Source organism: Bubalus bubalis, chromosome 18 (assembly GCF_019923935.1).
Source record: "Bubalus bubalis isolate 160015118507 breed Murrah chromosome 18, NDDB_SH_1, whole genome shotgun sequence".
NCBI lineage: Eukaryota > Metazoa > Chordata > Mammalia > Artiodactyla > Bovidae > Bubalus > Bubalus bubalis.
In genome coordinates, this window is record NC_059174.1 from 3,377,361 (window position 1) to 3,392,225 (window position 14,865).

Genomic DNA, 14,865 nt, shown 5'->3' on the forward strand with positions numbered 1-14,865 from the left:
ATAGTAATTATTACTTAATTATTATTTACTTAGAATACTGCATTTTTACATATACTTATATCTGTTTTTTTCAGATTCCTTTCCCATATAGGTGATTACAGAATTCTGCGTAGAGGTCCCTGTGCTGTATAGCAGGTCTCTTTGTTGATTATCTATTTTATCTATGGTAATATGCATATGGGGAGAAGGCAATGGCACCCCACTCCAGTACTGTTGCCCGGAAAATCCCATGGATGGAGGAGCCTGGTAGGCTGCAGTCCATGGGGTCGCTAAGAGTAGGACACGACTGAGCGACTTCACTTTCACTTTCCACTTTCATGCATTGGAGAAGGAAATGGCAACCCACTCCAGTGTTCTTGCCTGGAGAATCCCAGGGACGGAGAAGCCTGGTAGGCTGCAGTCCGTGGGGTCGCACAGAGTCGGACACAACTGAAGCGACTTGGCAGGCAGGCAGGCAGGCAGGCAATATGCATATGTGAGTTCTTCCCTAGTAGCTCAGGTGGTAAAGAATCCGCCTGCAATGCAGGAAACCCGGCTTTGATCCCTGGGTCAGGAAGATCCCCTGGAGAAGGGAATGGCAACCCACTTCAATACTCTTGCCTAGGGAATTCCATGGACAGTGGAGCCTGGCAGGCTCCATGGGACATGGACTGTAGAGTTGGACATGACTGAGTGACTAACACACACACGTCAATCCCAAACTCCTAATTTATCCTCCCTGCCCTCCACTTTTCCCCTTTGGTAACCATAAGTTTGTTTTCTGTGTCTGTGAGTCCATTTATATTTTGCAAATAAGTTCATTTGTATCATATTTTCATATTCCGTGTGTATAAGTATCATGATAATTGTCTTTGTCTGAATTAATTCACTTGGTATGACAATCTCTAGGTCCATGTGTGTTGCTGCAAATGATGTTCTGTTGGGATGACAAAGAGCATTCACATAGTAGGCATTTGCATTCAGGTCTGCTGCAGGCATAGCTCAGGGATTTTTAAACCACCCCAGCCATGAAATCCTCTCTTCGAAAGACCTGCTGCTTCTGCTGCAGCGTGCCTGATGGGCTCTGCTCCGCCTCCTCTTTCCTGCCCCTTCTTTCTCCAAGGCCACCCACATCCTCCCGGGTGTTTCTTGGCACAGCCTGTAAAGAGCTGAGCTATCAAATGCCAATAACATTATTTGATCACAGAAATATTGGTCTTGGCTTTCTTTATAATTGTTGTGGATTAGGAGCAATTTCTTAATTCAGTTAACTGTTCTTCAGTTTTTACCTACTGTGAGTCTGTAAAATAAGGTTTGGTAACTAGACAAACAAGGTACTTAACTAGACAAACGAGGTGTGTGGAGAGTGCTTAAACTACCTAAGATAATAAATTGTTTTCACTACTGTAGAAGCATTCATTGTAAAGATAGCAGCAATTCAAAGAATTTGTTCCTCTGTTTGAACCAGTTCCCTGAAGCCCTCTATATGATGTTCTATTGGGTTAGTTGTGATTTAAAAATGAAGCCAATGGAATATTATATTCTCATAGTAATATTATCTAATTTAGACCTTCAAGTAATTCTGAGTGTTCCTCTTAGTAATCAGTCCAAATGAGCAAGATTTAATAATATTCCATAATTTAAAGTTACAGCTTTATTTTAATGTTTATACATTTCAGCAGGCAGACATTTAATTCCTTCTAAAAATAGATCAGGTAAGAACTGTTAAGAACACCAGTGTGTTATTACCCCTGGCTTGATATTTTGCATTTTCTTGCTTTCTTTTTTAGAAAGCAAAATGTGTAGGTGTATAAATAGCTATAAAATGGAAATAAGGGCAAAGTTTGACATACTCAGAAAATATACAGTTTCCCTTGGCTGTAGGGAGAGAAAAGTCCCTTCAAGTGCATTCTCAACTGAATAAACTCAGCTCTAAAACTGTCCACATATGAGCTGGGGATTGACTTTTGAATCAGGTCCATAGGAAATACAGAAAAAATACAACAGATGTAAACACTGTCTGGATCCAGAATTTATGGAAAAGAAATGACAATCTTAAGGAATAAATAGAAGCCAAGTCAAGTCTTTGACTTTAACTCTAACCCGTGTCTGTTCTCTACTAGCATAATGAATCGTTGTTTTGAAATTCCTGTGTTTTAACTTCAGAGGATCAATAAGTCTTTCTTCCAGGAAGGTGATTTAGTCGAATTTTATTCAGTGTTGTGAGTACATATGAAGGCAGTTGCTTAAAACTCAAGATGTATATCTCTTTTTGATGTGTCGACAACTTGCATAGTTCATTGCTCCAATAATGCTTCTCATCAACCACATGTATCCAGTTGGCTTTCACGCCTGTCACTTCATGCCACTGCATGTGTATTTTTTCCCCATATTTTCTGCTATGTAAGGCCCAGAATATTTTTTTCAAAAGAAAATTTGTAGATAGCCAAAAAAAAAAGTGGGAAAGTGAAGAAGTTGTATTTCTGTATGACAGAAATTATAGTTAACTATATAGTCCACATAATTTTTTGCAAATGTCTTAATATACTTCAATTTTGAAACACTTTCACCTTCTTATTTTGAGCATTTAAAAATTTTTGAGAGCCTTTTCCCTCACTCTAACAAGCAGAGTAAAAGATAATTTAGGATGAAAAGAGCATTTTCTCTGTGAGACTATCAGCATAGCACAGAGTAAGTACTGTCTTGATCTTTAATTAGATGAGAATATTTTTACTGCCAATCTCAGTTGAAAAAATCACAAAGTCCATTAATGAAAACAGTTTGTTGAGGGTGTAGCTTTGTAAAACATGAATTAGAAGTGTTAGAATGAAAAACATTTTGAGCTTCTGAAGACTTTTTGTTATTTAAAGTAATGTAGGTGTTTCAATTTTCAAATTATAAAAACATTGTCTATTAATGCTTGGCAGATCTTACCATTAGGCAATGCTTGGCATTTAGGCTGTGGGTTTTTCCTCCATATGAAATGGAACTTTCAGACCTTCAGAGTGGTCACCATTCCTGTCCTGTGTTGGAAGGAACCCAGAATTCCAATCCTTGTAAAATCTCTCATCATGTTTTCATGTTTTGCATACTGCATAATTAACAGACAAAAGAAAAGCAGCTTTGTACAAATGAGCAATATTTTAATAGTAAAACTGCAAAAAATAGAAAATGTAGTTATGTCATTTATTTTATGAATTTGTTTCCTTTTTTATTTTCCCTTAAAATTAAAACAGAGTTGTTTTGGAATTCAGCTTCCTTCAATACCGAGGCATCCTACCTCCATTTTCCTACTTTCCATGGAGAGCTGAGTGCGGATGTGTCTTTCTTCTTCAAGACCACAGCTTCATCTGGGGTGTTTTTAGAGAACCTGGGGATTACCGATTTCATACGGATAGAGCTACACTGTAAGTCGTGTTTTCCTTAGACGTCTGTGGAATTCTGTTTAGGAGTAATGAGTGTGTACAGTCATGTCCAACTCTTTGTTAACTCATGGACTGTAGCGCCCCCAGGCTCCTCTGTCCATGAGTGGGTAGCCATTTCCTATTCCAGGGGTTTATGAGTAAATTCTGAAACTAATTTTTAAAGTACTGTGTTTCTACATTATCAACCAAATCTTTTCATTGTGTCCTTTGGGAAGAAAAATATGATATTAAGATAGCATTTTTTGTAAGAAAATTATTTAATATTTAACGTGATAATTTGGGGAAATTATTAGTATTCTCTAGAACCAACTTAAAAAGTCTTTTAAATTCAGAAAAATTAAACATTTTTAAAAATCCAAATGCTCAGTTTAAAAATTAATTAAATTAACCAGCCATATTTTCTGCTATCCTCTTAGACTGCTAATATTTTGATATCAAATGTATATTGCATGCTTTTGAAATTAAATAAACCCTGAATCATTGTCAAAATTATTTTTATATAAAATTCCAGATGCTATTTAATTCTCTTCCCCTGGCTAAATAGCTTTGATGTGGAGACGTGGGTTCGATCCCAAGGTTGGAAAGATCCCCTAAAGGAGTAAATGGCAAATCACTCCAGTATTCTTGCCCGGAAAATCCCATGGACTGAGGAACCAGGTGGGCTAGTTCATGGGGTCGCAAAAGAGTCTGAAATGACTGAGAGACTAAACAAACAAATAGCTTTAGTTTTTGTCAATATGAACAGTTAACTCCAGTGATGAATTTCTTAGAATCCATTTCCCCCCCAAAATGCAAACGTATTTTACTGTCTCGTTCCATGTCTATTCTGCACCGACATCCTTGGTTTCTTCCATAGAACACAAACCATTATCTTCATGTTTAGTGAGTGTTGATGCAATGGGGCTCTTTCCGAGGGTATTGAAGACTGAGCCCCCACCATGGGCACTAACATGAGCAATCTTCATGTCTGACCCTTCAGCTCCTGCAGTTGTGACATTTTCATTTGACGTGGGAAATGGGCCTTTTGAAATCTCGGTGCAGTCACCCACTCACTTCAACGACAACCAGTGGCACCACGTTAGGGTTGAGAGGAACATGAAGGAGGCCTCGGTTCGAGTGGATCAGCTCTCACCAAGGACGCAGCCGGCCCCAGCGGACGGGCATGTCCTCCTGCAGCTCAACAGTCAGCTCTTCGTGGGTAAGCCCTGCTTTGGACAATTTGTCTTTAATTGTATGATGTAAGTGCAGAGATGGGCCAAAAGAAAATAATGCCAACTGTAGGTAACGATGCAGTCCATGGGGTCACAAGGAGTTGGACACGATGCAGGGACTGAACTGAACTGATAAGATAATGATAACACCACCCCCAAACCACCATTTATTGAGAACCTGTGTTCCAGGCTGCACTGGGTGTTTTGACTACTTCCTCATAACCAATCCATGAAATGGATATTATCCCAGTTTTACCGACAAGGTAACTGAGGTGCAGGAGGCTGAAATCTCTTGCCTTCAGAAACCCACCTAGTAATGAAATTCACATTTGTGTTTGACTAATTCCTAACCCGCAGTCTTTTCATTTCCAGTTTTGTTGAGATGTAATTAACATAGGACACCATATAAATTTAACATAAATATTCTTAATTTTCCAGATTATGTGACTTGTTCCAATTTTTTTTTTAAATGTTGTTGTCTTTAGTCAAAGAACCCTCCTTGTAAATCCAGCTGACGCCAACCAGTGATCCCTGCCAAAAACAAGCTAATGATAGGGAAAAAAAAAAAAACAACCAGCATGAGCAAACTGTTTAGCATCCATGGTTTGACCAGTTACACCAGTTCTACTGGTGTCCATTATTTTCCCATTTTTCTGATGCCTTCTGATCACCTCCTTTACGTTTATATCCAAATGTTGTTCCTTTATTTTCTAATTACATTCACTTGGTATTTATAGATTTGATAGAAGAATCCTTCTGGGTGTGTTTGTTTTACATCTTTGCTAATTACAGGACTTATTGACCATGAAGTTCAAGGAATTATCTCTTACTTGATCACTTTTCACATATTTTAGTGTAAATGAGGACACAGCAACACTGTCACTCAGGATAAATTGTAAATTATCAGAAACTGTTTCAAGCCTTTGTAAGAGTTATGTTTTAGAGCAAAATTCTCATCAGATCCCCATTACATCTTCTCTTGTTTAATGGCCTTGTTTTAAGCTTTCTCACTGGGAAGGATGAAGCTGATTAAAAGGTATGGAAATAATAAAGAAAACATGAGAGGAAATACATAACTTTTCTTTTAATAACATGCTAGAAGCTCAGTCAGGAAATCGACACAGATATTTCTTGAGTTACAAACAATAAGAGATGGTCACAGCAAAAGGTATGGCAATTTAAAATCTGTCAGGATCTAGGAAATAGCCTTCCTGTTCTTAGAATTTGAGAAAGCTGAAACAGTCCTCGAATTTTTCAGTGAAATCTACTGCAGTTTGCCTGGGCATGGCCTTTTATTCTTGGTATGAATTTTAACTTCCTAGAAATGGAGTCACTGTGTATTGTGTCTAATAGGAACCCTGGCCTTAATTTGTTTTCAGGTAGTTGTAATGGATAGAAATACTATTATGATATAGAATGATATATTAGGGCAGACTTGAATCTTGCCATCAGTCATGTGTTATAATTTTAATAAGGATCAAAGAGATTTTATCTTTATGGGGAATACTGGTTAGGATTTTTACATTCCCATATGTTAAATTCAAGCATGATCGTGTTATTATAAAGTTTTAGAAATTGAAATCTTTAATGTATTTTCAAAATCATTGAAAATTAAAAGGAAAAGCAGAAAGAAAGATCTTTGGAAAAAGTACATCTATTGAGAAAAATCTCTTTATATAGTCTCCTCCTTCCTACTCACAGCTAACTGAGTAAATAGAAGTGGTTAATGTGATTATATTAAAAAATGGACTCATGTTGAAAGACAGTCTTGCAGCCTTAGGTAGAGACACATCATTGATTGTCAAGAGGCCATATAAGTATCTATTTTTATCTTTACCTCTACTATAAGACTGAACTACTCTTAGGAAAGGACCCCAACCAAGTTAATAGAATAATACATGCAAGATAACATCAAAATTTGTCAATTTACAATATTACTGTTAAATCAGCATGTTTTTTTATTTCTAGATGAAAATACCTTTCCCCTTTGGGAAGATTCAATGGAATTTAAATTATAGTTAAAAAGTTATACTGAATTAGCATAAAGTGGGTGAAAACTAGTATCAAAAAAACTAGTAATAATCACAGCTAGTTTGATGTAGCACTTATTAAGACAAAAGGTAGTTTTCTGCCTTCCTGAGAGTATATTTCAGGGAAAAAGGCAAGAGGCAGCCAAAAAAAAATAAAGACAAATAAGACAAAACAAAAAAATACATATATAAATATCAGTTCGGTTCAGTTCAGTTGCTCAGTCATGTCTGACTCTTTGCGATCCTATGGACTGCAGCACACCAGGCCTCCCTGTCCATCACCAACTCCTGGAGCTTACTCAAACTCATGTCCATTGAGTTGGTGAGGCCATCCAACCATCTCATCCTCTGTCATCCCTTCTCTGCCCACCTTCAATCTTTTCCAGCATCAGGGTTTTTCCAGTGAGTCAGTACTTTGTATCAGGTGGCCAAGATATTGGAGTTTCAGCTTCAACATCAATCCTTCCAATGAATATTCAGGACTGATTTCCTTTAGGATGGACTGGTTGGATCTCCTTGCAGTCCAAGGGACTCTTAAGAATCTTCTTCAACACCACAGTTCAAAAGCATCAATTCTTCCTCGCTCAGCTCTCTTTATAGTCCAAATCCCACATCCATGTATGATTACTGAAAAAACCATAGCCTTGACTAGACAGACCTTTGTTGGCAAAGTAATGTCTCTGCTTTTTAATATGCATCTAAGTTGGTAATAGCTTTCCCTCCAAGGAGCAAACATCTTTTAATTTCATGGCTGCAATCACCATCTGCAGTGATTTTGGAGCCCCAAAAGATAAAGTCTATCACAGTTTCCACTGTTTCCCCATCTGTTTGCCATGAAGCGATGGGACCAGATGCCATGACCTTAGTTTTCTGAATGTTGAGCTTTAAGCCAACTTTTTCACTCTCCTCTTTCACTTTGATCAAGAGCCTCTTCAGTTCTTCTTCACTTTCTGCTATAAGGGTGGTATCATCTGTGTATCTGAGGTTATTGATATTCCTCTTGGCAATCTTGATTCCAGCCTGTGCTTCATCCAGTCCAACATTTCTCATGATGTACTCTGCGTATAAGTTAAATAAGCCGGGTGACAATATACAGTCTTGACGTACTCCTTTTCCTATTTGGAACCAGTCTGTTGTTCCATGTCCAGTTCTAACTGTTGCTTCCTGACTTGCATATAGATTTCTCAAGAAGCAGGTGAGATTGTCTGGTATTCTCATCTCTTTAAGAATTTTCCACAGTTTGTTGTGATCCACACAGTCAAAGGCTTTGGCATAGTCAACAAAGCAGAAGTAGATGTTTTTCTGGAACTCTTTTGATGATCCAATGTATGTTGGCAATTTGATCTCTGGTTCCTCTGCCTTTTTTTTTAATCCAGCTTGAACATCTGAAAGTTCACAGTTCTCATACTGTTGAAGCCTGGCTTGGAGAATTTTGAATTCTCCAAGTAACTAGAATGACTTTGCTAGTGTTTGAGACAAGTGCAATTGAGCGATAGTTTGAGCATTCTTTGGCATTGCCTTTCTTAGGGATTGGAATGAAAACTGACCTTTTCCAGTCCTGTGGCCACTGCTGAGTTTTCCAAATTTGCTGGCATATTGAGTGCAGCACTTTCACAGCATCGTCTTTTAGGATTTGAAATAGCTCAACTGGAATTCCATCACCTCCACTAGCTTTGTTCATAGTGATGCTTCCTAAGGCCCACTTGACCTCGCATTCCATATATATATATATGTATGTATATAAAGCAATGTATATATACACACACAAGCTTGCATACACACATATATGTAAAATTTCATATAACAATAAATACAGAAAGTAAAAGTAGAATAAGACATCAGGCAGTTTGGTTTGCAGACTTCTATTTCAAGTGGGGTATTCACAGAAGCCCTCTCTGAGGACCTTACATTGGAACAGAGGCCAGCGGAAGTAGGAGTGGAATCCCTGTGAACATCCAAAGGAAGAGAATTCCAGGCAGTGGGGATGAACTTTGGGAATTAAGGAGTAACTCATGGTGTCTGCGGATGGAATTTGTGTGGGAGGAGAGGATGGTGCAAAGCAAGGTCGAGTTATATATTGTAAGGCCATGGTCTGGACTTTGGATTTTATTCTAAAGGCTCAGATTAGTGGAATGGTCTAATTTCTGTTTTCTACCTTCTCTCTTAGTAGGGAAAAGGTAGAAGCAGGCCATGGCTTTAGTCCCTGAGAGAGATTGTGGCAGCCTGGGCCAGAGGGGAGATGGTGATATAGAAAGTTGGGATATGTCTTAAATGGAGGTGTACACCACTTACTAATGAGTTGCTTATCACTGCTAGTGTTTTCCATTTACTCCTGCTAATATCCTTCTGCAAGTTCTCTGAATTACTCACATCATTTCTCAGTCTTTAATTTCATCTGAAGTTAGCTTTTCTTGTTTTCTTCCTTTATCCTAACTTGCAGCAGGATTAAAGCTGTTCCCTGGCCCCGCATATGCAGTCCAAACCACAGTCTTGCCGGCCTGGAAAAGACCCCTGGGTATTCTTCATAGTCCAGAGAAAATAGCCCAGCTCCCCAGTGAGGTTCCACCCGCCCACCATCACTGTCACCAGGAAGTCGGGCTGCTTTGTTCAAGTGTTCTTTGCCAGCACATGACAGATGTAAAGGGATCTTCTCTTAGAAACTGCTTCCCCACATATTAATGCCTTCACATTGTTGGAGTTAAGTCAACTCTCAGAGCCTTGACTCCTTGGGTGACTGGAAATCTCTGCTTTACTCCAATATAATTGATTTTCTGGCTAAAATCTTAAAGGGCAATTTCATTTCCCTTACTTACAGGTTCAAGAGTTTAATTTGTAGTTCACCCATCCATATTAAAAATAATTATGACTAATCAGTATTTTCAAGGGTGTATAACGACTATCATTTGTATTTGGAGATCAGGACAAATAAATGAGGTAAGTGTAATCGAAAAGAGTAAGCCTGTAGTTTTCAGCATCACTTTATCTCCTAATAAAAATGTTTAAATTGAGACACTGATGATGGTGATGATGATGACATTTTAAATTACGTGGAAGCACAATTTTTATAAATAGGGCAAAGCTGAAAGGCCAAGGTTAGTGTATCAGTTGGTCAAAGTTAGATTATGTTATTACTGCAGCATTCAGTAGTTTTTATAAAAAAATTCACCTTCTTTTTTATAACCAAATAGAGCACAAAACCAGAGAAGGCAATGGCACCCCACTCCAGTACTCTTGCCTGGAGAATCCATGGACGGAAGAGCCTGGTGGGCTGCAGTCCATGGGGTCGCTAAGAGTCGGGTAAGACTGAGCGACTTCACTTTCACTTTTCACTTTCATGCATTGGAGAAGGAAATGGCATCCCACTCCAGTATACTTGCCTGGAGAATCCCAGGGATGAGGGAACCTGGTGGGCTGCTGTCTATGAGGTCACACAGAGTTGGACCCAACTGAAGTGACTTAGCAGCAGCAGCAGAACACAAAACAGTAAACCCATTGTGGAATATTTCAAATACCAAATAAAGTTATTTTGTAGTACTACAAATATGAAACAGTAGAACTTTCAACAATGTAGAAATTTGCTTGTTTAAGATACTCTCTTTAACACTTTTCCCTACAAGTAAAACATTGCAGATATTTGAATATATGTTAATCTTGATTTAAATTATCTTCTCCAGCTGCCTGTGCTACCATTGCCAGGTCTATGTTGATTTACGTTACCTTTTTTTGAGATGAGAGGTTTTGGCAGCCTTTCAGAAGTGAGTTGGAGAAGACAATGGCACCCCACTCCAGTACTCTTGCCTGGAAAATCCCAGGGACGGAGGAGCCTGGAAGGCTGCAGTCCATGGGGTCGCTAAGAGTCAGACACGACTGAGGGACTTCACTTTCAGTTTTCACTTTCATGCATTGGAGAAGGAAATGGCAACCCACTCCAGTGTTCTTGCCTGGAAATCCCAGGGACGGGGGAGCCTGGTGGGCTGCCGTCTATGGGGTTTCACAGAGTCAGACATGACTGAAGCGACTTAGCAGCAGCAGCAGCAGAAGCGAGCACTGCAATAGGATAACATGAAGGAAACCAGTGTATTTTCTCCATCTCTTGCTTCACTCTGTCCTCTAAGGACCGATAATAAAGTCTGTTCACATCTCAGAGTGAGACTCTGAGGCAAGACTAATGCTTCTGAGCAAAATCTTTTTATTTCTGAGCAAAATCAGTAAAACTAAATAGAAAGCATGACTGAAAATGTGATTCAGCTGAGCAGCAATTATACATGGCAGTTGAAATAGGCATAAGGAAATGGTATATAGTTTCAGAGATTCAACTATACCACAGAATTATAAAAAACAAGAACTTGAACAATCCGTGTAGCTCCTGATATTAGCATAACTATCTTCAACTAATCTAAACTGTAGGATGGCACGCAAAGTGAAGGAGTAATGAAATCATGAACGGAAATCTTTGTATGAAAAAGTTAACACTGATGTGACAGTCAGATGAGAAACAGTAGAACATCTTCCCTCCCCGCAGGAAATCTCAGCCATCACATTGCTATTTAGTGTAAAAATGACGATTCCCCTCCTATCTGTCGCCCATCTTTCTCCAATCTTGTTCTAAATTATGGCACTGGGTCTTTACCAACCTTTTCACATTCTTTCACTCTGTCCTTTATTGTTTTTGTGTGATTCATGACATGTCTTAAATAGTCCTATTCAGAGATGCTATTCCCTATCTTTAAAAATAAGTTTAGCAACTCAATGCTGATAGGTGTAGTAAACATATGCCCTTGACCTTGTAGACATGGGGGACTCAATGTTGAGAGTCGCTGCTGTGATTACACACCCACAGCCATTCTCCAGCCACGGAAATGATGCAGAGAAAAGAATCAATCTTTTTTTTTAAGCTGAAATGTGACAGTGGTCATTTTCTATTTTGGTTTGTAAACTCAGCATTTTTCTTAGAAGCGTCTTAAATTAGCCTTGAATTGATTTTCATTCAACCAGCTCTGCAATTTTTGTTTGCAGCCTGAATTCTTTCACTGGAATGTTTCTAAATGGGGCAAACTTCATTTCAATACGTTGGGACTAGGACCCGAAGGAGAAGTAAGGACTCCAGACATAGACTCAGAAGTCATTTGCATTGCATTTGAATTGCAGCAAATCTACAAATATTTATTATCTTGAGCAAACAGTTTCTAAATACCATACCCAAAGGTTAATGCTGGACTCTAACATATTGTAGCTCTGAAGGCTGGTTTTCAACCTGGTCACACATTCATATTGCCTGGGGAGCTCTGGGGACACTGACAGTACCAGAAAAGTGAAAGTGAAAGTCGCTCCGTCGTGTCCGACTCTTTGCAACCCCGTGGACTTTACAATCCATGGAACTCTCCTGGCCAGAATACTGGAGTGGGTAGCCTTTCCCTTCCCCAGGGGATCTTCCCAACCCAGGGATTGAACCCAGGTCTCTCGCATTGCAGGTGGATTCTTTACCAGCTGAGCCACAGGGAAGCCCAAGAATACTGGAGTGGGAAGCTGCTCCCTTCTCCAGGGGATCTTCCCAACCCAGGGATTGAACCCAGGTCTCTCGCATTGCAGGTGGATTCTTTACCAACTGAGCCACAGGGAAGTACCAGGACAGTACCAGAACAAAGATATATTTATTTACTGCGGATGGATGTTTGCATACTTTCAAAGTTGCACATTACAAGTACAGCCGTGCGCTGGTCTTCTGGTGAACATATGCTTGTATACCTGTTTGTTGTGTACCTAGGGGTGGAATTACTGGGCCATTGCCTTCTCCATACTGGGTCATAGGAATAAGCATATGTCGAGCATTAGGAGACACTGCCAAATCTCTGTTGGCCATTTGGATATCATCCTTTTTGAAGTGGCTGTTCAGATCTGTTGCCCATTTTCTACAGGGTTGTCTTCTTTTAAGAAAAATTCAGAAGTTCTTTATATATATAGTGGATGAGTCCTTTACAGATTCATTTATTATAGATATTTTCCTTTTCGGTTTGCATTTTCACATTGCTGATGTCTTTTGATGAGCAGAAGTTCTTAATTATAATATAATCTAGATTTCTTTCTCTTTGCTTTCTGTTTGTTTTTGATAGGCTAAAATATAGCTACAGGAAGAGAATGCCAAACAACTTGAAGTTTGAATAATTTTTATTAGAGGCTAATTTTCCTTTGTAGTCATAAATACATTCCCTCATTACCAAAGTTCAGTGCGATAAAAGTCGTGTTGCTCTGTAATGTAATCGTATCATTTATTTCAATTATTTTCTTCTCTCTTTGAGATGTCGTTTTCATGATTAACCAGAGAAGCTCCCAGTGGACTTTTCCTTGTCCAGTGGCAAATCTTGAGTGACCATTGACTAAAATCAGAATTCAGATGGGATCTCTTGAGATCAGAGAATATGATGAATAGCACCAAGGTTCATTTCTTTGAAAAACAGGCCTTAGTATGGTCAAACCACTCAGCACTATGGCCTTACTCTGAGTAGACCCATTTTTCCCTGTTGCTGCTACCACCAGGACCCGTGCTCATCACTGGCTCTGGTTCAGGGAAAAGTGACTGACTTTTCTGCCTGTGCCATGCTTTCTTACACCACCTGCCTCTTTCAGCCATCACAGCTCTTTGAACTTGAGGGAGGACAGTCCTGCTCTTCCCAGCCTTGCAGGGCTTTGTTCAGTAAGAAATGTTCCACGGCAAAACTATATCTGGGCGTCCGGCCTCAGCACTTACACGAACTGATGCTATTGTTGCTGCAAGGCCGCATCTTCCCCCGGACCTCGGGGATGGCTGGGAAGATCCGTTGCGTGGTGTGCAGAGCACAGTCCCCCGACCTGGTCCCAGCCCCGCCCGCATGCCCAGTCACTTCCCTGCCCCCGTTGAAGGCCTGTGGCCAGGGCCTCCCTGCCATTCTCTGCAGAGTGCCCTGCTCAGAGAGAGCCCCTGTCCTCTGCCCGACGAGCCTCTGCAACTTTGGATTTTGGGGGATCTTGTTTTCTTTGTTCTTCTAAGGCCCCTGGATGGATTGCACAGTTCCCAGTTAATCCTCAATTATATTCGAGCACAGAACATAAATAATTTGCCATTAAAAAATTAAAGGTCTTCCTGCCACAGAAGTAGTGGGAAATTGGCATAGGAAAGAGCCAGCTTGGACTCCGTGACAATAGCATCTGTCACTTAGTCTTACTTCCTGAGCTCATGGAACATGATGAAAGGATTGGGCTCAGTCTCCACTAGGCACCTAGCACGCTTGTTTAGGTGCAGTATCCCAACACCGGGTGTAAGTGGACAGATTCAGTTGTATTCATCCACACAGGAAGGTTGGGTGTTTGTTTCACAAAATGCCCAGTGTATATGAAGTTCCAGAATCCATTATATCTGATACAGTATGGCAGGTAAATTGATAGCAAATTAATTGGAAGACGGTTCCAAACATAATAACTCAGCAGAAGCATCCAGAATCAATTAATCAAACTGCAGCTCATTTTAATTGGACATCCTCTAACCTGGAGAAGTCGTTGGAATGTGTAATTAAGCTTTCAAGCCCAACCCTATTTACATGAACCATGTTTTCCTGAACAGCTACATCTTAAAATGAAAGGTTAGTAACTTCAAGCCTCATGGTAAAGTAAAAATCTTCAATACCCATGTGCTGCAAATGTTTATTTAATTGGACATCACATTTTCTTGGTAATTTTAAAATGTAGTTTAAAGCCATTTAATTAGGCAAACATTAGCTCTTTAAGAGGGCTTCCCAGGCGGCTTAGTGGTAAAGAATGGCCTGCCAATACAGGAGACACAGGTTTGATCCCTGGGTCAGGAAGATCTCCTGGAGAAGGAAATGGCAGCCCACTACGTGCCTGAGAAATCCCAAGGACGAGGAGCCTGGTGGGCTTCCGTCCATGGGATCGCAAAGAGTCAGACACGACTGAGTGTCTGAGCACATACACACGAAACTCTTTAAAAGTACAGAATCAAGAAATCTTATTTACAAACTGTGTTGATTTTCTTCTCACTATTACAAATGCCGTTTAAGCATGCATTTCACATGTATATGCATATATTTCTACCTGTGACTATCCCCATCCTCTGACCTTCCTCTCCACTTGGTATCTCTTCCTACCTCTTTCTATGCTCATGTTTCCCTTCCTAAATCCATTACTAGACTGTGAGATCTGTGAGACCAAGACCCACTGTATGTAACTCTG

General features: G+C 39.8%; 1 protein-coding gene across 2 annotated transcripts in view; it reads left to right on the plus strand.

The window, feature by feature from the left end:
• The window catches only part of CNTNAP4 (contactin associated protein family member 4), a 283,423-nt gene that overhangs the window by 239,734 nt on the left and 28,824 nt on the right, over positions 1-14,865 (plus strand). For both annotated transcript variants that reach the window (XM_045163204.1, XM_045163205.1), the window contains 2 exons: positions 3,216-3,386; positions 4,384-4,602. In XM_045163204.1, the coding sequence (XP_045019139.1) occupies positions 3,216-3,386; positions 4,384-4,602 (390 nt within the window). The remainder of the gene's footprint in view (positions 1-3,215; positions 3,387-4,383; positions 4,603-14,865) is intronic.